At 41.2% G+C, this 22,607-nt stretch overlaps 1 protein-coding gene and 1 long non-coding RNA gene across 7 annotated transcripts in view; one reads left to right on the top strand and one right to left on the bottom strand.

The window, feature by feature from the left end:
* Positions 1 to 2,882: 2,882 nt before the first annotated feature.
* plppr2b (phospholipid phosphatase related 2b) overlaps positions 2,883 to 22,607 on the bottom strand; it is a 26,519-nt gene continuing 6,794 nt past the window's right edge. For 5 of the 6 annotated variants that reach the window (XM_049719702.1, XM_049719703.1, XM_049719704.2 and 2 more), the window contains 6 exons: positions 14,834 to 15,022; positions 6,753 to 6,873; positions 6,255 to 6,505; positions 5,762 to 5,938; positions 5,550 to 5,686; positions 2,883 to 5,300 (listed from right to left, as the gene is read on the bottom strand). In XM_049719702.1, coding sequence (XP_049575659.1) covers positions 5,198 to 5,300; positions 5,550 to 5,686; positions 5,762 to 5,938; positions 6,255 to 6,505; positions 6,753 to 6,873; positions 14,834 to 15,022 — 978 coding nt within the window. In that variant the 3' untranslated portion in view covers positions 2,883 to 5,197. Of the gene's footprint in view, positions 5,301 to 5,533; positions 5,687 to 5,761; positions 5,939 to 6,254; positions 6,506 to 6,752; positions 6,874 to 14,833; positions 15,023 to 22,607 lie in introns of all 6 variants that reach the window. The other variant, XM_049719701.2, reaches the window with a different exon arrangement.
* Positions 16,440 to 18,440, top strand: LOC125968534 (uncharacterized). Its single transcript, XR_007481335.2, has 2 exons — positions 16,440 to 16,648; positions 16,955 to 18,440. It is a non-coding gene; the product is annotated as an uncharacterized lncRNA (long non-coding RNA).

The raw sequence follows: 22,607 nt of genomic DNA, 5'->3' as shown, positions 1-22,607 counted from the left end.
CAAAATCACTTGGCAATTTTTGTGTGTACCTGAAATCACGCTGGTCTAGTGTCTCACATCGCTCTTGTTTGATGCATGACAGCATTCATATACAAATACATTCCTAAAAAGAGAAAAGAAATGATGAGGTCTTTTTGCAAAGCCTTTGACAGAGAAACCTATGTGGTGTCCTGCCACTGTCAGCCATTAGGCCTAAACCCATAAAAGCGTGCAGTGGGAGTTGTCTGTCTCATGACTGATGCGCCCTGCAGGGTATACGTGTGTGTGTGTGTTTTGTGTATGTGTGTGTGTGCATCCCTATTCCTAATCCATTCTCCTGGGACGTCTGTATCCGCTTGATGGTCTTCCTGAGCAGACATGCTGGATGCGATTGCTGCTGAGGCTTCTTCATAATCCTCCACTCATCTGGTGGCCTGTAAAAGAGAGGCCCGTTCCAAAGCAACTGTGTGTGCGTGTGTGTGTGTGTGTGTGTGTGTGTGTGCGTGGTGGCGACCCTAGCTTAAATGGCATCCTGTGTAAGATCCGCCTTTCTTTCAAATATATTGATTCATAAACAACCCTTCATCCCTGACTCATTTTTACTCATCTTCTTTCCTTAAGAAATGCTGCACTTGATGGCTTTGACCTTTTCCTTTTCATGCTTACGATAAGAGTAACTTATATTTCCGTCATTAAGCCCCACTCGTCATCTCTTCTACTGCAAGCAACTCCATAAGGGGGCAAAAATATTCCATATGTGTCAAGCCATTATAAAAATCGAGAACTATCTCCTTAATTATTATTTTTGGGAATTGAATTTATGGACATAAAAGTTGGAATGAATTGACTTTGCTGTCCCAATACTTTTGGAGGTGATAATATAGTCCACTTCCATTTGTGTGTGTATGTGTGTGTGTGTGTATGTGTGTGTGATGGCCAGAAATGACCCGTACAAAAGCAGAACTGGCTTCTATCATGATGTTTTCGGCTAAAGCGCAACAACACAATGTTTGTCATTTGTCTCATTTGTCTCAAAAGACAAAAAGCAGACAATAAAGTTTAAATGTGACATTTGCGGGGCCGAGATGCTAATAAAAAAAGAGCTTATTTCCTCGAGTGAGCAGTCGTAGTTTCCGAGTCACACACACGCACGCATGCACACATAAGTACAGCGTTAATGGTTTCCTAATTGTGAGAGGCAGACCACTGAGAATAATCAGCAGAGTGCAGCGCGGTGAACACAATATTAGTCATCGGCTGTGACGTATGCAACAAAACACTACTCAAGCACTCGCTTCAACATACTGCCTTGATAATTTTGCATTTTTGCAACTATGAATGCAGACCAACAATGTTTACAATGGCTAATTTATGTAAAAAAAAAAAATCTGATTGTCATCTGTTGATGGCACATTTTGTCATTATGTCCCACTATCTTACTTATTGTTACTTTAAAAGATAAATTGTTAAAATGTAGGGGAGTAGAGAAAAGGGGATGTGTTTATGACTATTGCTTTAAAAGTAACATATTTTGCAAAGGTCAACATGTTGGGAGGGAAAATGTTGAACAATGTCACAAATCCACTGGCGGAGGTAAGATTTCATCCTTGGGGAAGCCATGGGATATTTTTTTTTTTTACAAACAAAACATTCTTCAAAAAATGCTCCATTATGTGCTCCTTATGGGGGGTAAAGTGGACATGTAGGAAATAAATCTGAAAATAACAAAAAGTGAATTATCTGGCCGAGCCCCTGGCGCATCCAAGCATATTTCAGGGGGTGGCAGTGTCCCTGCACGCCCCCCCCTAACGCCGCCAGTGGTAGGGAAGATTTGTTCAGTATTGTTGTGACGACGTAAGTTGAGTTCACTGCCACCATGCAGCCAAAAACAACTTTAAAAATCACAAGAGTAATTGTAAATTGGGGGGGGGGGGGCTTGTCCACCCCAATTTATGCTAGCTTTTAACAGCCCAGCATTTTAAAACTATGTGGGGCTGCTGTGGAAGGGGAAATGTTACTTAGCTGAGATTTAAAAGTCACTACAATGACAACGGATGCTCCACGTCAAATGTGAGTGAGTCATGGTCTAATTGGCCAAGAAAGGGCCTTTTTGTTGCCGCTCGCTGGATTGAGAAGTGGGCAACTAGCAATCAGGATGGAGAAATTGTGGGTTGTGTCAATGTTAACAAGAGAGACAAATAGGACGCACAAATAGGAACACACGGAGAGAGAGAAGAGAGAGCGCAAAGCAGGTGCATCACTAATGGCTTTTTAAAAAGGTTACAGCGCAGAGCTCTTCTTTTCTAATGGGGCTCCGGCTGTGCTCGAGAAGCAATTTCCGGAAAAGATAATGTCGAGAGAGTGCACGGTGTTCTGTGTGAGTGAGTGTGTGTGTTGTTGTTAACAAGAGTGACAAACACAACACAAAGAGAGATGGCGGTCTGTGGGGGGGGGCAGAGAGATTGGCTGTCTACATTTGTGCCTCCAATTGTGCCATCATGTTGCATTTATTAGCTTGGTGACTAATGCTGCAAGTCGGTAAGTGAAGGTCACTAGTGGAACATTTTTAATGCTTTTTTCTGCTTTTTACGCAGCTGGGAGGAACAAATCCGAATGTTCTGTTTATTTTTACAATTCGCAGAGTGCCACTGAGTCGGACAAGTTGTTTGTAAGATGTGTAACAGCGTCACCTGCTGGTTACAGATACTCCCTACACATTGACGGATAAAGTGGTTGAGCATTTTCGTGTTGGCCGCTAGGAGGCAGTAAATCATCAGCAATAAACCGCCACACAATAGTATATCATACACAATCTACAAAAAGCATACAAATAAAATAATATATTTCTATCACATTTGTATTTGATATATTGTGCGTAATAGACATCATTCTAAACGACAATGTTCCATTTTGTGGTAACTGTGGTTTATTTTGCTAAGTACAAAACATACATTTAACATGAAAATACCATAATTTGGACGGTGTATTGACACTATTTTTTTGTCAGACAAATTCCAACAGTTTAATGTAGGTAATCTGTGAGGTATAATACTGTATAGCGAGCACCCTCTGATATGATAGGGCAGAGGTTGTTTCTATTTTCTTTTCTTTTTTCCTATTAGTGGTGGACGGAAACGGTCTTGGCAAGGGTCGTTCAAAGAAAGAATGGGGTTCAACTTAAATAAAACAGGTTGCGCAATTAACAGTTGTGCTGTCGTTCCGTGTGCGGAGTAACACACACAGTTAAAAGACATAGTAGTGATTTACCTCTATTCTTTTTCTGTATCATTTTCTTCATTGGGGTCACAGGAAACTGGAGCCTATCCCAGTTGAATTTGACGGAGGCCAAGCACACCCCGGACTGGTCACCAGAGCACATTTAGACAAACACAGCTAGTCCTTTTGATTGTGAGCAGACGCAAAACACATTCCTCCACATTTAGATGTAATCATATAAGTGTAAGAAAACCTTTCATTGATTGTACAAAACAGCTTGTTGGCATTACTTCTATATTCCGAGTCACCGGTTTCTATATGCTGGAATGAATCCGGATCAAAATGAAGAGGTCTTCAAGAAGACATCAGCAACAACAAAAAATAGCGCATGATGGTCACAGTATCAAAAGAGAAACATCAGTAAACACACATGACAATATCTTGTTAGCCTAATAGCATAATTCTGTCATTTTTAACTAAAAAATGACCACTGAGCTTGCTAAAAATATTTTTTTTCCTCAGTCATACTTATGATTATCCCGATTTGCGTTTTCCCAAAAAGTTCAAATATTCTTTAAACAGCTATGTTATTGTGGTGTATAAATGTCCCTTCTATCACATCACTCAGTTCACGACACAATCGGATGACAGCTTGTCAAATGCTTAATGTGTGCTATGATTGACAAAAGTGTTTTCTGCCAGAATTGAATTCACTCTTACCTCCCCCGGCAACGTTGCATTTGAATTGATTGCAGGGGCTCAACAATATTCCGCCATTCCTTGGTTTGCATTAAAGGCAACGGCGGCTAATGCCAGATGTTACGGCTGTTACGGCTCCCATGCGGCCAATTTTGCAGAATCTCTGTGTGAAATAAGCTTTACAAAATGAAGTTGACAAGAAATCATGGCTGAACCTGGTCTTTAAAGTCTTTTTACATTTTAACAAATGTATTACAAATGAAATGTGAAAATTATTTCAATATAATTATTAGATACTACATGAAGTATGTCACAGTCACCTCAAACCTTTTTACTGGACTAATTCTAAGATGGGGAGCAGCACAGGAATGGGTTGAGTATATTTGTTTTATTGGCACGCTCAGCCTTTAAGATAGAGACATAATTTAATGTAAATTGTTTTTTGAAATATTTTTTACTGCTTCCTTTATCAGATGTGCAGTGGAAAATGACCCAGTTTTAGTGACTTGGCCTAAAAATGATCATTAATCCACTTGAAACATTTTCTTTGTCTCTACACCGGTGACGCATTACAATTAAACACTCTTCCGCTCGATGTCAGAAGGTACACCTGTTGTCATGAATAAAACAGAATCGGAGCAGCTAGGCTGACCCAGATTTCACATTGAGACGACATCATCATTATTCCGGTATTCTTTTTGTGATATTTTTGTTTAGCGGTGTGCTGTTAGGTTATTCTCATGTAAAACAGACTCGGTAAAGGTTGGGAAACACTGTTTTTGAGGATAGAAAAATGTTTGTATTGTGTAATTTGTCGACATATAAATATCTCTTTCCACACTGTATTGTCCTGAGTGGTAGAAAAACATCTGAAGTGGACCATCCACTTCAGATGTATTTGTTGACATATAAATATCTCTTTCCACACTGTATTGTCCTGAGTGTTAGAAAAACATCTGAAGTGGACCATCCACTGGTCTTATTAGGCTTCGCTCCCGGTCCTCAAAGTGTTTGCTCCAATAAGTTTTGATCAGACTTGTTTTGGAGTCTCCGGGACATGGGGGGTGACGTATTGCTTCAACACAACTGGCTTTAGTGAGCCTTACCTTGGCTCTTTTGCTCCTCGAGAGAGGAGACGGGGGGGGGGAAAAAAAGGAGTAACAGAAGTGGTGACGGCTCGGCAGGCTGGCTCACGCCGCTGTTCTGCCCTTGGGCTTTCACACCTGCGTGGACTTCACCCGGCGGAGAGGAAGCCGCCCCCCGTGGTGGGCGGGACAGGGCTGGGTGGCGTCGTCGGGCCGGTCTAGACTGAGCTGGTGAGGCACCTCCGCAAGGGGTGGTGCACGGGGGTGGGGTGCGGGATTGGCTGATGGTCATGTGATCTCAGAATATGGTAGCCCTGGAGCCTAAGGCAGAAAAAGATGGGGGAGGCAGCAACAGAGTAAAAGTAGGAACTTATTTACTCAAATCGTACCCGCTGCTGTAATTCCAAGAATAGCCCACCGCTTGAATAAATAAATGCCTCACCTCAAACATAAACAAAGATGTTTTTAAAATATTGGAGGAGTGAGCCACCATGCTGAAACATCGACACGGGACCAGGGATTCTAAATTTAGATCTTCTTCACCCACCCCTTACCTGAGGGTCACTTAACTTTTCAAGTGGACTCTCCACGCGGGGAAGAGTGAGCAGAGGTATCCCGGCCGGTGTTTCTAAAGGTTGAGGCGCTGGAGGCGGAGGGTTGGGCACTGCCTTTTGGGCTGGCTGGAAATTGTTGATCACACAAGACACCTAATGGAGGGACGTGAAAAGGAAAGAAGACATTAGAAACAAAATAGAGGAACAATCAGCCATCCCTCCTCTCACCAAGAAGGCGGCGATGGCTCCTCCGGTGATGAACCCGGCCAGGACGTCGCTCCAGTGGTTTCTGTGCTCCGTCACCCTCACCACGCCCACCAGCACGGCCAGCGACAGCAGCACCAGGCACAAGGTCGGCTTGGTCAGACGGGTCCCCTTAGTGCGGAAAACCAGGGTCACATACATCTGGAATAAAAAGACATGGAAGAATGCAGACGTGAGGTAGATTTATCACCACAAGAGGGCGCACTTGGCAATGGTTAACACAAAACGGACGTTCCTCTCCTTATAAATAAAAACAACTAGGGCAGATTTACTATTTCAGTTCTCACTTAATCATTTGCTATTGTGAATGTATTTGAAAGGAAAATACTTGATGTTTGTTAGGAGCTATCCATGCACAAAAGGGTAATTAAGAAGTTTGTTGGCTATTCATGAAGCAAAACAATGGACCGTTTTCAGAATAATCAGAAAAAGGAACGATGAAGAAATCTTTAGTTACCACCGTGTAGATGGCTGAGTAAAAGCTGAGCGCCGCGTCTTTGGAGGGGAATGATTTGCGGGCGGATGCCACCAAGAAAGGGTTCCCCGTGCAGGCGCGTTGTTCTGTGATGTACTGCAGCGAGGACTGGCAGCCCAGCGCCGTGTAGTTGGGCTTGCAGGCGCTCAGGAAATGAGGCGTCTGGTTCCCGGTTACCACTTGACCCGCGTTGGCGAAGATGGTGGTCGTGAAGAGGCCGAAGGAGTAGACGCCTGCGATGCCGCAGAGATATTAAAGACCTATTTACAATCATGGTCAGTGAATAAATGAATTAAAGATGATTTGTGATGCAAATGTTTTGCCTTATAATCGCGGTCACTGAATGAATTAATTTAAAGTAACAACCAAAGGCTTTTTCTGCCGAGTCCTGCATGACTTTTAGCTTCGGTGCCAAGAAACGAAAGCCCCTCCCGTGTTCAACAAACGAGGCGGTTCTTATCTGCAAAAATGAGGACTGACCCAGAAAGCGTACGATTCTGCGGAGGAGCGGGTTGAAATAGCAGCAGTCTGCGGTCACAATGGTCTTCTCCTGAGCTCCCTCTGACTTGACAAAGAAACTGGTCACTTCTCCAATCAGAATCTGGGACAGAAAAGCAAGAAGAAAATAGATAAAGAGAGAAAATCAATCAAATGGAGATCCAATTGTGTGTTTAAACACTGATGACCCTCACGTACTATTCTGTCACTTTAATGTAGCGCACAGCAAAATTATTCATGAGTGTTCCTCCCCTCTCTGCCTGGCAGCAATTGGCCCGCCTGAGTTTACTTTGCCTCGCTATTTGGCAGATTTAGTAACACTCCTTGTACACTTTCATTTCGCAAACTTCTCAGACACAAGTGACACAAAACTTTTACGGAAAAATATGACGCCACAGTCAAAAACATTTTCTATAGCGCCTGTCCTTATTAAGGTCACAGATTTTGGGAGAGAAGCGGGGAACTGGGTTGAAGACTGGGATTCTATAAATTATTCTCTTCCAGGCTTTGTGTTCATTAGGAGAGTGTATTGTTTGTGCAAAGCATCGTTTTAAAATAATACAAGTGGACACTTAATAGTCTGCCTCGCATTGATGGAAACTAATAAGCTGCTTGGCCTATCTTCTCACTTAGCAACTACTCAATCACAAGTCAAGGCTTGCAGCGTTCGATTGCGAGGCCCCCGTCGAGTCGCCATTTTCCCGCCCCCCCACTCCGCCATGTATTCAAAAGTAACTGCGTCAATACTCATCCTTTCTTATAGGCATCTAACTCAGAAGGTCACTTGTATCTGACACGGCGAGCAACCACTTCCATTACGATGAAAAAAGTAGATGTATTGACAGCCCTTGAATGAAAGAAAGAAGAAAGTTCAGATGCTGTCTCGATAAAAGATTAAGACCTTTGAATATGAGGCTGGATTTCATGTTCTGCTTTTGTAATGTTTTTGGGGGTAGTGTCAGATAGAATTATTTAAAACAAAAATGCTTTAAACTGTTTTTTGCCACTCTGGAGATTTAAACACAAACGGTGCAGCAACACATGTAGACAGACAATATAACTCTCATGGTCATAGTGTGAGGTGAGTATGAATTGGCCTTTTAACAGATTCAAAGATTAGCAAGAGCTAAACACCCCTAACCACAACTTGACAAAAAGAACCACTTAAACTAATGAACCACTATCAGCATGTCAAAAAAAAAAAAACTCTGCATTAACTTTTGTGTTTTATTTTTATGCAGCACAATCTCATATGGACTAATAGAAACGAGACTATGAAAATATTACGATAAAATTGGAAAGCAAGTACAGAAAACAATGTATGAAGAATGACTGACATGTTGTCGTCTTCTCCCAAAGAGATCAGAAGGTCTACCACACTGTGAAAGTAAGACTAAAAAAAAGTAGTGCTGGCTTTTTTAGTTTTTTGTTGTTTTTTTTTCAATTAAGCATCAGCAACATTTGAGAATGTGACACGTCTAAAGAATGAAGTGAAGATGTGAGGATGTCTGTGGGAATATGCAACGCACAGTGAGAGAAGAAACTCCAAAGGCTGAGTTGCTCCTAATTGGGTTGCTTTCATTTTTGTAGCTTTTGTGAAATGTAACTTTGCGAAAAGTGACTCCATTGTGTCGGTTGTCTTTAATACACAACATGTGGTTTGCAAGTACTATCTGAAAAAAACAAACAAACAGCAAGGATTCAAAGGATAGTGATCTCTTCTATTTTTGGGTGAAGCAGCATGTGGCATTTCTCGTTTTCTCATTTTGATTCACGTTAATCTTCTTTCATGGAGGATAATAGGGATTGGAGAATATTTATTTTCGACAAGCTGAAATTCTGAGAAAATTGACTATTTTAAATGGAAAAAAAAAGTCTAAATGATTAATCGATTATCATAAATCATTATCAATTCAAAAATCCATCTCTAAGTAATTTTCTTTTCACTGTACTTGCAAGAAATGTGTCCACTAGAGCCACAGGAGCGATTGACAATATTTTTTAAGTCAAATCCAGACGGGCAACGGGTGGAGCGTGGAAGTCGGCGCGACCATCTGCAGATGTGTTTGGATCGTTCTCATCATCATTTACACCTCGGGCTTGTTGTGTGACGGCACTAAAATTAGATGCCAATTTACACCACAGAGGGTGAATTATATCCGTGGCGGTGTTAAATTCATTATGGACGGCTTTAGGCTGTATAATGCCCGGTTTCTTTGGAAGCTCGTCGCGTGTTTGCATGCTTGACGAATGTTGGAAAAGCTGAGCGAAAGTGGCAGAAAAGAGAGGAGTGTGCAAAGCCTCTGTAAATTGACATTGCAAGTTCAGCGCTAGTCTTTAAAAGGCACACATGCACACTCGGGCTGGTAACCATGACAATTGAGCTACAGCTCCATTATCATCACCCACATCCTCTTCTATCTGTCTCGCCCCGCTTTTAGTCACTTTGCCAGGGCAGCTTTGTGGAAGAGAAAGTAGGCTACTGGAAAGATTGTAATTATTTCGGTGTTTATTTCCCAGTCGCTTGATTTTTTTTATTTTTCTTACTCTCGATTCCAACTCTCAGAGGAAGATTAGTTTAGTATGAGGTATGACCTCATTCCTTTTCCTGTTCGCCTTGCATCTTCTCTTGCTCCTCCTGGAATTATCCTTCACTTCCTATAAAATGGTTGTGTTTTCATCAAGGGTTTTATGTTGGACCCTTGCGGGAAGAGCTAATCTTGCGCTGCTGTGAGAGAATTGGAGGATTAGAGGGCTCTCGTGGAGAGGGTGAAGTGGTTCTGATAGAGCAAAGAGCCGGCCGGTCGGAAGGTAACACGGTTGCCCCTCTTCGGCTTCTGTCTCGCGTGATTGGCAGTGACAGGATAAAGCTATGATTATCCGCAGCTAAGACAAACCTGCTGACAACACGGCCTAACTCAGAACATCTTTTTTTTCTTCTTCGAATGGTTAATCACATCAACCACTTTATCTAGTAGAGGTTAAAGCGTCAGAAAAAAACATTTTGTTAAATTGATACCTCTCTTACAATGTCAGTCAAACTACTTTGTATTTTTCATTTTCATTTTCAACAAGTGGTAAAATCATCCTTATTTTATTTATCGTCATTTCCTAACAAGTTGAAATTACAGTCCACATTTCCATTCGTCTCTTTAATCCATTTATTTGACAAAGACGTGACCTCATCCTCACTTCTAAACTTTCCCGAGGAGGGGAACATCATGGGAAGTGATCTTCTAAACAATCCGCTGGCGAGAATAAGAAGACATTTCAGTACGCGGCGCAAATCTCGTCTTCCACTCTGTAGTACATCCAAGCCTCTTCTATCTGTCCGTCGACATGGGGGCTCCGTTATTCATCGACGATTGTCCCGAGACTTAGTAACATGCAAACTTCTGGATAAATTTGCATAATGTGTGTTGCAAAGCTGTGCAATCAACTGAAGAATGCCACAGACGAGGATGATTGCCACGACCTGACTTTCTATTGAGGATGCAAACTTGGCGAACGCACGGTGGGATTCAAAAAATGACAGGAAAAGGAATAAGTTAAATTTAGCATAACAACAAAGCAGACTGCGAGGGGAAATGACGGGAGCTATAATCACGCAAGGGAAGATGCATTGTAGCATCGACACACCTCATAATTGGAATCATTTTGTGTATCCGCAGGAGCTCGGCCTCGCATAGTTATATGAGTAGGAAGATGTTAAACGGCAAATAAAATGGGTTTTTCCCTAATTGGCACTGTGAGCCGACGTGAAAGGTCGTTTTATTTCTAAGCCACACTCATTAAATACTAAATGATTTGTCGGAAGCCAATGATTGACCATGATAACACAAAACGTTGCGAGATCATGTTTTGAAAACAAAATAATTGTCTTAATAATATCAACAGATGCGACTACTATTTTGTCTGAAAGAGTTTGACAGTTATGTCTCAGCCAAAATAAACACACACCACCAGCAAAAAGTCCACATGATACTAATATTTCCAAAATGAAGTCTAAAATGAACTGACAGAAATTCCAAAACAATGTTGACATTGGCCAGAAATATTTGGGCAGCTCAACTCACGATAGATCCGAAATTCAAACCCTGAAGCTGAGAATTGTGAGGCTGACATGCTAACTAAGCGTCAACTGTGTGGCGGAATAGATTAAAATTTTGTGCCTTGCATTGAGGTGAGTTGAAGAATTTCATTTCAATGTATAGAGTGCTTTCCCGCCATCTAGTGGTAACCATAGGTAATTACAAATCTTTTTAGTTTATTCACTAAATGCTATTTGCTAAATGCTGCTATTTGTGTCAAGGCTTGTTCTTAATCCATGGCAGATTGCAAGAATTTTATTTTAATTTTTTTTTATTCTCAAAATCTAAGAAAGTGCTGGTGTTTGTTTGACCTTGGAGGCTGCACCCCAAAACAAATTTGCTCCCCAAAGCCCTCAAGAGGCCCTCTTTAACTACGGTCGGTCGGCTCAGGCAGAAAATACCAAAGCATCCGAGCACAATGAAGCATTGTTTACGTCCTGCTTGGTCTCCAAGATATGACAGTGCAATTTTCATGCATCCGCAGCTCTCGCTAAATAAAACTTGGCATTTCTGGATGATATGGTTTGCCGCCATGATTCTCTACAATCTCCGCCGCCATGGAGATGCATTATGCATGAGGGCTCTTCGGCGGCTTTATCAAACGGCAACGCATAAACAGAGGAGAACTCTGTCCTGTTGTAGCTTTATTTAGTTTTTTTCGTATATTGTTTTCCTCATGGCAAAGTTGGTCTGTTTTGTGTGCCCTTCTACGTTTCCACGAGGTTCAAGAGGTTTATATATAGCCGCGTTAACACAGATTTTTCCAAAGTAAAAGCATTTAGCATTTTGTGTATGGGAAACATTCAGAAGTAACAACACCCCCCCCACACACACCATTTCAAACAGTCACAGTCTCATTCTCCTCGAGTGTTGCACAGTATGAGAGCTTTGCCACATGCATCTGAAGCACGTAATTACCATTTGATCCATGATTGGCCAAAGGTTAGTCACAACGTTTGGCAGGCGAACTAAAGCAACGAGTCAAATAGTTCAAAGAGCAGTATGATTTGTGCAAACGGTATGATCTAAAATGCAAGTATAACTCGTCAACTGCGATGAGATTCTGATGTCTTAAAATACGCTAGCTAAGAGAGAAACAGAAGGAGCATAGCAGAGGGGATGTGCAGTGACAACCTACCACCCACTCACCTTTACCGAGCCACTGAAAATTTGCAGCATTATATCCAAGTAGCACACGAGTACCTCTATTTGCCTCTCGCTGACTTCCTCACTCTCACACCGACGATAAACTGCCTCTTATTTCCCTTACCTCACCAAATCCGTGCTCATCGGTGGTCATCTTTGTCGATATCAAATCTTTTCAATCTTTTATTCACGCATCTCGGGATGCTGACTGGTCTATCGACGCTGTTTTATGAATAGTCAATGTTAATCGGCAACAAATCGATTATCAAATTAATTTCCTTGTATTTTAATAACTGAGTAACTGCTTAGAGCTATTTTTTTAACAAAAAATTGTCCAGATTTTCTGATTTTCATAATTCTTTGAATTCTATAATCCTTCATGAAAGCAGACTGATTTATTATTTGTGTTTAATAAAAAGAAGACATTTGAAAACATTAGATTTTTGGGGAAAAATAACAGCCACGAAGATTTCTTGTGTGATATTTCTAATCACTAAATAATACCAAATAAGGAAAAATAATTAAAAATATATTTTTAATACACTTTTATGTAGATCCTAAAAATATTCGATAGTGCCAGCCCGACTTGCGTGACTTTTCTCTCGTCAAATGATTGAAGTAATTTGATATTCATGACCGCAGCACATAAATGATTGGCACTCGCATCTATCTGCAAACACCCCGCACGTAAACCTCAGCAGTGAGTTCCAAAAAGCATTTTCAAAGATGAAGTTGGTTGATTTTAGTGGAGGAATGTCCTTTTGGTATCCATCACATAAAACACTGAGTCAGATTTGAGAGAGAAGTGAAATCTTGCTGTTGTTTTTTTTTCCTGCCCATGTTTGAACACACAGGCTTGTGGGATGATGCGGTTTTTTTCCTGAAGCAAGAGTGAACGCAGATGCTCTTACTTTAAAAAAAAATAAACCTTCACACTCCAGGCAATCGGCTCCCACTCGGAGAAGCTCACATAGCCCCTCACTAATCGACTGCAAGCTCGGCTAACATAAATACACTGTTAAAAGTGCCATCTGTTCGCTAGCAAATCATTTAGAACATTTTCAGTGGAGCCTAAACTTCAATCTTAAATGTAAACAAAACATTTAAGAGACACATGACAGGCAGGCTTTATGCTGATTGTCAACTCCTCCGAGTTTGTGACAAGGCATTTTAACTCTCATTGTGCTAAGTGACTGAATAATTATAGTCGCCATCAACTGAAGAAAGGAATCGACTAAAGTATTAGGACGTGTGGTTGTTACTCCTACAGAGAGACTATGGATGCAATAAAGCTGAAGCCCAAAATTGTTCTACATGATTTTCCACATTCAACACTACCAACAATTCGCTTTTGGATTTTGAAAGTTAAGAGGCTTTAGCCAAACTCGATTGATAAATAAATGGATTGACGAGGGCACGATCAGCTCAGTCTGTAAGTGACGATCATAAACCAAAAGTTGGACAATTTTTGTTATTAATTAATCAACTGTGTGAAACAATTTGGTGCCACATCTGACCTCTCGCTTTTAGGCATCACTAAATTGTCAACTGTGGGACAAAACCAAGCAACATGGTGAAAGAGAAAGATTGTGATTTCTGACTTCCTTCCAGATCCAAAAATGTGCATGTTAGGTTAACTCAACTAGGTTAGGTTAACTCAACTAGGTTAGGTTAACTCTAAATTGTTCATAGGTATAAATGTGAAGGGTACATCTCATTTCTCGCACTGAGCACATACCGTGTCCCAAGACTTTTGCTCATAAAGCTTTGATTCCAATGATTTACTTTACCAACTGCAGCAGCAAACAAAATGACTTAATTAGCACTTGTTTATAATCTATTTGAGAGTGTGTGTACATGAACGCACACACGCACACACACACACAGGCGGGAGCGTGCGTAATGTTCCGTAATGTCGCAGCGAGGCAACCGTGTCGTAACGCCACTTTACTGTAGGACATCAAAGAGACAACAAGCCCGAGGGGACAAGGCAGACATGGAGACACAGCTTTGATGAGGATGTGCAGATGTTTCATTATTAATAATAAGCCTGCGTGTAGCCGGGGAAGTGTAACTACACTTTGGATTTATTTCTCATTGACGGAGCGTTTATGTTTTGGAGTGGTTCAATCCTTACAAGTAAAACATAAAAGACAACGCTAAACTCAAAAGTGGATTGAAATTATGAGCAAGAAATGACAACAGGTTAATTCTTTATGTATGCCAATTGACGAAATGCATCACTGAGAGAAAATGTGAACAGCCAAGTTAACGTCCCAAGCTAGCTGCTATTTAGCCACTAGCTAAATGGATAGATGGCGACTTGTATGGCAGTTTATGGCTGAGGCATGTCATCAGTGTTTAACATGTTTATGGCAGGATAAATTAATATAGTGTAAAAATTAATAAATAACCGTGAACATTTCCTGAGGGTGGACATCTTAAAAAAATGTGTCCAGACAAATTGAAGGGAGGCCATGCAGTGTCACGGAAAGCGTGTGACTTTCAGTATTCAAGTTACAAAACAAATAAAGCCGCGTTCGATTCTTTTCTAAAGCTGCGAACAGACACACTCTGCGCACTGTGGATCTCGAACTGCACCGCGGAGGATGATTTCAGTTGCCGGTTGCCATGGTTATGACACGGCACGCATGCACACACTGAGAAGCGAGACCACGAGGACGCACACCTACACACATCGCTCCTCGCTAAAAAACCACAAGCGCCATGTGCATGAGGGGAACTATGAATCGCTGTGTGTGTGTGCGTCACGCATTTTTGACACCTGTGGAAGCGTGGCATCTTCACTGATGGATACTGACTCACCGTCACAGTCGGGATGGCCGTAACCAGGGAGTAGACGAGCACAGGAGGCGCCTTGCTGTAGTCCTCCGGTCCCGGGTACGGCTTGGAGTAGGCTTTGTCGAAGCAGAAGAAGCCCTGAACGTGCACGGGGAAGGTGTCTGTGTACTCAAAGTAGTACGCCAGCAGCACAGTCCCCGCCATGATGACCAGCTGGAAATAAAACATATTGGTTCCAGCTTTAGGGCTCGGATCTGCTCCAAAAAAAAAAAAAGTGAAACCTTTAAAATCCTTCACGGCTCAAAAATGATGGATCCCTCCGTAATGTGTCAAATGAATCAAGTATGCGTGGAGAGATAGCGAGGGAAGAGGAGGAGGGGGAGGGCGGGAGTAAGCGATGAAGTCGGCAGGAGACAAATCAGGAGAAATACGTATCGACGAGCGCTGATAAGAGCCGGAGAGCAAGAGATAGATGCCTTCAGCGAGCGTGAGCGGGCAGAGAAACACATTAATGAGGAGGGAACAAAATACTTTTTGAAAGAGGAGGAGGAGGAAGAGGGGGATGAAGCACAGATGGCACAAATAGGAGCAGCGAGGTTCGGAGAAGACGAAGCAGGACGTGGACGGGAAAGCATCTTGGATCTGAGTAAAGGGGTCGGCGGGATTACACGCTTGCGTGACCTTTCTGCGTAGCCCAACTTGTTCTAGCGCACTGGTGAGCTGCTTTTAGAAAACACCAGCCGCACATTATGCACGAGAAGCCGTCAAGCATGAAATATGACCTTTTTAGCAAACGGTCACAAAGCATAAAATCAACAGTGGATGCAAAAAAAAAAAAAAAAAAAGTCGCAATTCGGCACAAGCGAGGCAGATGCGCTGAATATTCATTTGCACTCCAATTATTAACAAAACACTAATTCCTATATTCATATAACACCCCCCCCCCCCCCCCCACCTTCCTGCTCAAGTGTTCTAATTCGATACGAGAAGGTTTGTCTGCCGGCGAGGAAGAATTTGAAAAGTAAGCTCCCAATCTGTCCCCCTAAAAAAGCAAGAACTTTAAAAACAGTGACCTTATAACCACAGCTTCGTGTTTGCCGTTGCAAATTTCGAATACATTACCATAATAAACTGGCAACATAATTGGTATTTAAGATAATAGAGGACACACATGTATGCTGATTTTGTACTTATTTATTCATTCGGAGATTTCAAGCCTCCATCAAAGCGACCGCCTCATTCATTATGGAGATGAAGGGACCCGCTTTACTTAACACTCACTCAGCCTCAATATGGAAGTGCAACGGTGGTCTGATTCACTCCTTCCTGTATGTGCTTTTTTATTTTATTTATTTTTTACAGAAGAGGCACTCGCCTACAAGTCGAGTAAATATTGAATGTGTCATTAAGAATGAATGGTGAAATTTTGGCTGAAAAATTGTGAATTTGTGAGAAAAAAAGAACATTTTTCACATTCCTCGCGTGATTTTTGGAATACGTTGAAGGTGGAACGTTGAAATCGGTTGAAAAATATTGCATAAATTAAACACCAAAAAGAGGAATAAAATAGAAGAAGGAGAAAGTTAATGGAGTAGAATAACGTGTGAAGGCCATCAGCGTTCAGACAATAAATACCGTATTTTCCGGACTATAAGTCGCTCCGGAGTATAAGTCGCACCAGCCATAAAATGCCCCAAAAAGTGAAATAAAACATATATAAGTCGCTCCGGAGTATAAGTCGCATTTTGGGGGCAATTTATTCGACAAAATCCCACACCAAAAACAGTCATGAACGAGCAACAACAGGCTAAACGATAGCAACAACAGGCTAAACGATAGGTATGCTAACGTGACAAACACAAACAAAGAGCTAAGAACGGGCCTGACGTAACAAATAGAGTGATTAAGGACAACTATTGCATGAATAACATGTTTATAAATCCATCAGTGTCACTCCAATTCATTAAATAGCAACAACAGGCTAAACAATAGGTATGCTAACGTGACAAACTCAAACAAAGAGCTGAGAACGGGCCTGACGTAACATATAGAGTGATTAAGGACAACTATTACATGAATAACATGTTTATAAAACCATCGGTGTCACTCCAATTCATTAAATAGCAACAACAGGTTAAACGATAGGTATGCTAACGTGACAAACACAAACAAAGAGCTGAGAACGGACCTGACGTAACATATAGAGTGATTAAGGACAACTATTACATGAATAACATGTTTATAAAACCATCGGTGTCACTCCAATTCATTAAATCCATCGATCGTTCTTTGTCAACAATGGGTGCGCACGGCTGAGGGCGCTTGCGCTTCAAAATATTCCACAGGCTCATATAACGATAGATAAACTATATTTTAAATAACTATAATACAAGCCAATAATATTATCAAACCATCCGTGCACTTTAATTCCATTAAATCCATCGATCAAATTCCTCGTCCTTTGTCAACATCGCCGCGCGTGCGCCCTGACGTCAGCCTCGTCTTTATTCCACAGATCTACTATATAACTATATTGTAGCGTTAACAAAGTACAAGGATCGACGTAGGTTTGGTAAACGGCTCTTTATTAAACAAAACAAACTTCCAAGCGTGTGGCGGCGTGGACTTCCAGACAGACCGGGCGTGCGTAATGGCCATGTCCGAGCCCCGCGCACCGTTCGCGGACAGCCACTCGGCCGAGCGTCGGCCCCCGACTCAGTAGAGACCGGGCGTGCGTAAAAGCCATAATAGTTTTTCAAACCTTCTATGTCACTCCAAATCCTTAATTCCTTCAAACTCTTTGTCCTCCGTGTCACTTAGAAATGATCACCGCTAATGATGGTAGTCCTTGTGTGGGCACGTTTGTATGTAAACAACCGGCGCGCCGCGCTACTGACGTCACTTGAAATAGTAATCCATTGGTACATCACGGTTCTCCAAACTTTCTTTCTGCTGCTCGATTACTGTTTTCAGCTGCATATTTTACAACTTGAAGTTTGTAACCTGCAAAATATGAGTTTCTTTTTGGTGCCATTTTTCTTAAGCCCACCCAGTTGATGAGTCACGGCCAACGGTAAAATTTAGAGCGCCCTCATCCAGTTTCGTCTGAAAATATAATTTTTTTTGGTTGTTTTATCAAATTCAAAGTCTGCTTTATCGTCGATATATTTTTTTATATACTAAGACACACAAAGAGATAGAAATTACATTTCCACTATCCCTCGGTGAGATAGTACACATATGCATACAAGCAACACAAAAAAAACCAAGAAGGCACTAACAATGAATAAATAAGAGTATTGAATAAATGATAAATAAACAAATAATAATAAATAATAATAATAAATATAAGAGGAGCAAAAATGGAGCAAGTGTACATACAGCAGACAGTGGACTTGGATATGGTGCTTTAAAGTGTTAATTGCTTTATTTGATGTTTTCTCTATTTTTTATGTTTTGAATATGTTCAAGATAAAGAAATAAAAGCATGTGAAGTGATCAACTATACTAAAAATAACATGGGAAGTGGTCAACTATACTTGTAAGTGATGTCTTAATGATCAAGTAAAAATTTGTGAAAAAAAAAACATATATAAGTCGCTCCTGAGTATAAGTCGCCCCCCCACCCAAACTATGAAAAAAACCGCGACTTATAGTCCGGAAATTACGGTACATAAAAATACAGCGGAACTTCAAGTTGCAAACCCAACTGGCAACCCACTCCTAACCTGAAACGTTCATAAATCGAGGTCACATTTCCCATTATAATAAATAGAAATGTAATTAATCTGTTCCAGCAGCCCCAAAACTTAGCAGTAAATATAATTACTTTTTTTCGAACAAGTTTGTGGTTAAAAACAAATATCATGCCTGTTCACCAACATCACCACTGGAGCACTTGTATGAGCACAAACACAGCATGAAAGGTGACCACCGATCTAGAGCACCAAAGCAGGAGATTCATGGTTGCTATGGCAATGTCAGGAATCCTTTCATCATTCGAGCAAGCGCACCATAAACAAGATTTTCAAGTAATTCAAATAAAATACGATGATACATCTTTGCTTTAAAACGTGCAAAAGACGCGAGCGCTTGTCTGAACGTGCTAGCAAATCTCACAAACACCCCCGGCTTCTCGTTTATATATAGGCCAACATTATCAAGCGGCTCTTTCCGTGGCCTTCTCCCATGCTTGTCGCCTTGGACATGAGTTCTGACTGCGTGGGATCGCCCGTGTGTGTTTTCAGAGTCTGTGGGCATGTGGGTGCAGTCTGAGGAGGAACTACAGAAGGCGCGAAGGAGGGATGGCGAGAGAGCAATGTGTAGGATGGCTGAGAGAAAGATTTACATTGTTTAACCAGGATGGCGTTCCCAGCGGAGGTATGTCACGTCGTTTAGCATCTGGTTTTACATTTCATAAGCATAATAGATGTCGGATCTAATTGACTATGCTGTCAGTCTAACCGTTTCACCTCCACTTGGGCAAAAAAAAAAAAATGTCTTCTGTTATGCAGACTCATTTGAATATTCATAAAGGTCATGCTGATGATTTCTAATTGACGTCGAGTCACCTAGGACTTGGATTTGCATAAAAGTCATTCTCAAAGTAAGAACAAATGACAACTGCTCACAAACTCAGGCCAGGTCAAAGTGGGTCAAGGTGGGCTGTCAGAATCCTTTGCGGCATTTATTAGTTCAATCTGGTCCGTAAAAAGTTGTGACCTCAAGAGAAAGGGCAAATGTTCAAATTTTTATTGTTATTATTATTGTGGAAAACTCAAAAAGTTTCTGGAAGGTTAATGTATTACGAGCTGGCTGCAATGTTTGGAAAAAATGTTTACCAAGGGAACTAATAAAATATCGCAAAATACAACATATGAACATGTTTGGTTAGTTTAAAAGGAACTTAACAGAACGAGAGTAAAATATTCAAATTTGTCAGCTCTTAAGGTAGCTTCAGTCAGCTGATTTTGGAGGATGACCCTCCTTTGACTGGCCTAGTAAACTGAAAGGATTATTCTACCACGCAATTAAGATTTAATGAGCATCCCTCTCAACTTCAAAAGCAGCGAAAAGCAAAGAAATCAAAGTGACGGTTGTGACAGGGGAAAAAAAGAGGCAAATTCCCCTTTTACAGCCTTTTCACTGTACAAGTGTAAAATAAAATATGGCAATAATAGCGTGCTATGGGAGCAATGTCTCTTGAGACCAAAACGTGCGAGCTTTTACAAGGTTCCTCCCTGGAGCCAGATGGCAAAGGAGTCAACAAGCTGACAGAGGGCGAGGAGACGTCTGTGGGTGCCTGTGTGAAGACGGAAATGCACCACGTGACAAACCTTAATTCAAAAGCACTATTTTGTGAGGTTTTAGCTTTTAAAATATTATGCAGGTGGATGATGAAAGCACACAGCTACTCAAAAGGAGCACATCTTAGTGGTTGGCACGCCCTCTAGCGTCCAGAAACTGTATCACAACACAATAAACAAAGTGAAAACAAAGATTGCATGTCCACCATTTTCCCTTGTTTTGTTTCATGTTTATCAATTACACTGATAACAATCAATGTTTACATTCTAATCTATAAATAGATCATTCTAGAATAGCCCATACAGAGTTCATTGTGTATTCAACGGTGATAAGAAGATACATATCAGATATGACAATACCATCCATCCAAAGTGGTAACAAGTGGAAAGATGGCAGCTAACAAGTGTTAGCTTGTTAGCTAAAACTCTTGCCATCCTCACGACAACCAAGAAATGGTAGCGCAGCAGAATGTCATATAATGCGGGAATGAGCACCGAGTGTATCTTTATGCACGTTTCATATCATCCATGTGAATGCACAAAATGAAAAGGCAGCTTGATTATGGTGTGAAATGTTTGATTAAATGAGCAGGAAAATGAGCTCCAGAGATTAATCATGGGTATATTTTAATACACAAGCGTGCAGCTTCCACTCATGCCTCTTTCATCTCGTTGGTATGAATTCTACTTGGGGGAGGTTAGAGCTTTTTTCTAGTTTGGTAAACAGAATATGCAAGAAGGAGCTTTGTTAGTGAGTGTATCTGGAAAAACTGTGAGTTGAAATTTGTTGAGGGCGGATGCTTGGCAAGAAACAGACCATTTTTTTGGAGGGAGGCGGGGGGCGGGAAAAAAGAAGCAAACACACACACCACCAAAGTCTTGCCTAGAGGTAAAAGATGTACGGAGGCAGAGTCAATCTGGCAAAGGAATGAGGATGAAATGTGCAAATGTAAAAGGAAAGGAAGCTGTTTTGTTGTCGCGAGCTGTGTGCCCGATGTAGCTTGATAACTGGGATGCTATTTATAATTGCTGCAGTCAGTGCTCTGCTGAATTCACGACAGTGATCGAGAAAGATGCTCAAGACACCAGCACACCTTGGGTGAGGGCTCAGTGGGAGCCTAACGGATGATGTCAGTAAAAAAGGCACAGATAAAAAAAAAAAAATAAATAAAATTGGCAGACTTGAAGTCATTTCTAACGTTTTTTTTTTTTTTGGCACCATAGCTTGATTTTGTGTAAAGATGTATTTTGACGGAGTGGCATAGAAACGAAGCTCATTAAAAATACAACTCCCAATTATGCTGAATCGACATTTTGTTAGCTGCTGGGATTCTAAACGGTGTAAATCGGAATAGTTGCTCATGCAATCAATTCTACTTGACATTTTTATCAAAAATAGGGATTGGACTCCATCAGATTTCAAAAAGATTTTTCACATTTTGTGAGGTCTGAAAGTATTCCTATTTTTTTGAAAGCGTCAAAGGCAGGCTTTCACATTCAATTTTAAAAGATTGAGCAAATGGGGGAAGAAAAATGACGACTCAGTGAGAATAAAGAAGCGGCTTCAAAACGAAAAGTTTGAGCGCAAGATAAAATGTGCTATCTAAGATAGTGGCAGACCAGCCTCGAGACAAGAAGCGATAACGAAATGGAGAGCGGCCGACAGTGGATTTTAGAAAGATTCAGAAACTGGTGAAAAGCGTCAGAGTCAGCAGAGCAACACTGTACTATAGAAAGCGAAATAGCAAATAGGTAATGAGATGATAATGTAACAACTAAGGAGTGAGCGCCCTGCGGGGGGAGCCATGTTACACAATGTTGCTTCAAAAAGAACTATGAACAAAAAAAAAAAAAAATCACTTTCATTGTGTTGACCAAAGCAGAACGCTCCTAACAAACTGCGACATGTGGCATGAGGTGGGCACATTGACAAGCTTTTCGTGACTAGGGAAGGCAAGCGTGGGGGAAGGGGAAATGGAGAGCTCCGAAAGGGTTTACATTATTACTCAGGGCAATGAGTGCTGGAGAGCAATGACACTTGATGGATCTCGGATCTGTCGGGAGAGACCGACTGGGGAGAGGTTGAGAGGCTGTCAGAGAGAATAACAGGCGATGAGAGGCGTATCAGTGGAGTGTTAAAAAAAAAAAAAAAATCCTTTTATCTCCAAAGGATGTCAAAAAGAAGCCAATGTGAGAAAATAAGGAGGGAAATAAAAGCAATCGGAAGACGCTGGCTGAACCTGCGGGGATTTGGAGATATTTGTGCGGCTTTAACGAAGGTGTGCCGGGTTGCACAATGAAGCTATTAATGGGTGTGCGGCACAAGAAAACAAGCAGCTCGTACAATGAAAACACGAGGGAGGTGCTAAAAAAATTTAAATTTGTTTTTTTTTATTGCTAGCATTCTCATGACCACCTGCTTTTAATAATTTTAAAATAAAACAATAATTCAACACCTGCAAAATTAATAATATTTTATTATTTGATTAGTC

The sequence above is a fragment of the Syngnathus scovelli genome, chromosome 5 (assembly GCF_024217435.2).
Source record: "Syngnathus scovelli strain Florida chromosome 5, RoL_Ssco_1.2, whole genome shotgun sequence".
In the NCBI taxonomy this organism is placed as follows: domain Eukaryota; kingdom Metazoa; phylum Chordata; class Actinopteri; order Syngnathiformes; family Syngnathidae; genus Syngnathus; species Syngnathus scovelli.
Note: the sequence above shows the minus strand (reverse complement) of the source record. Positions and strands in the feature narration are given on the sequence as shown.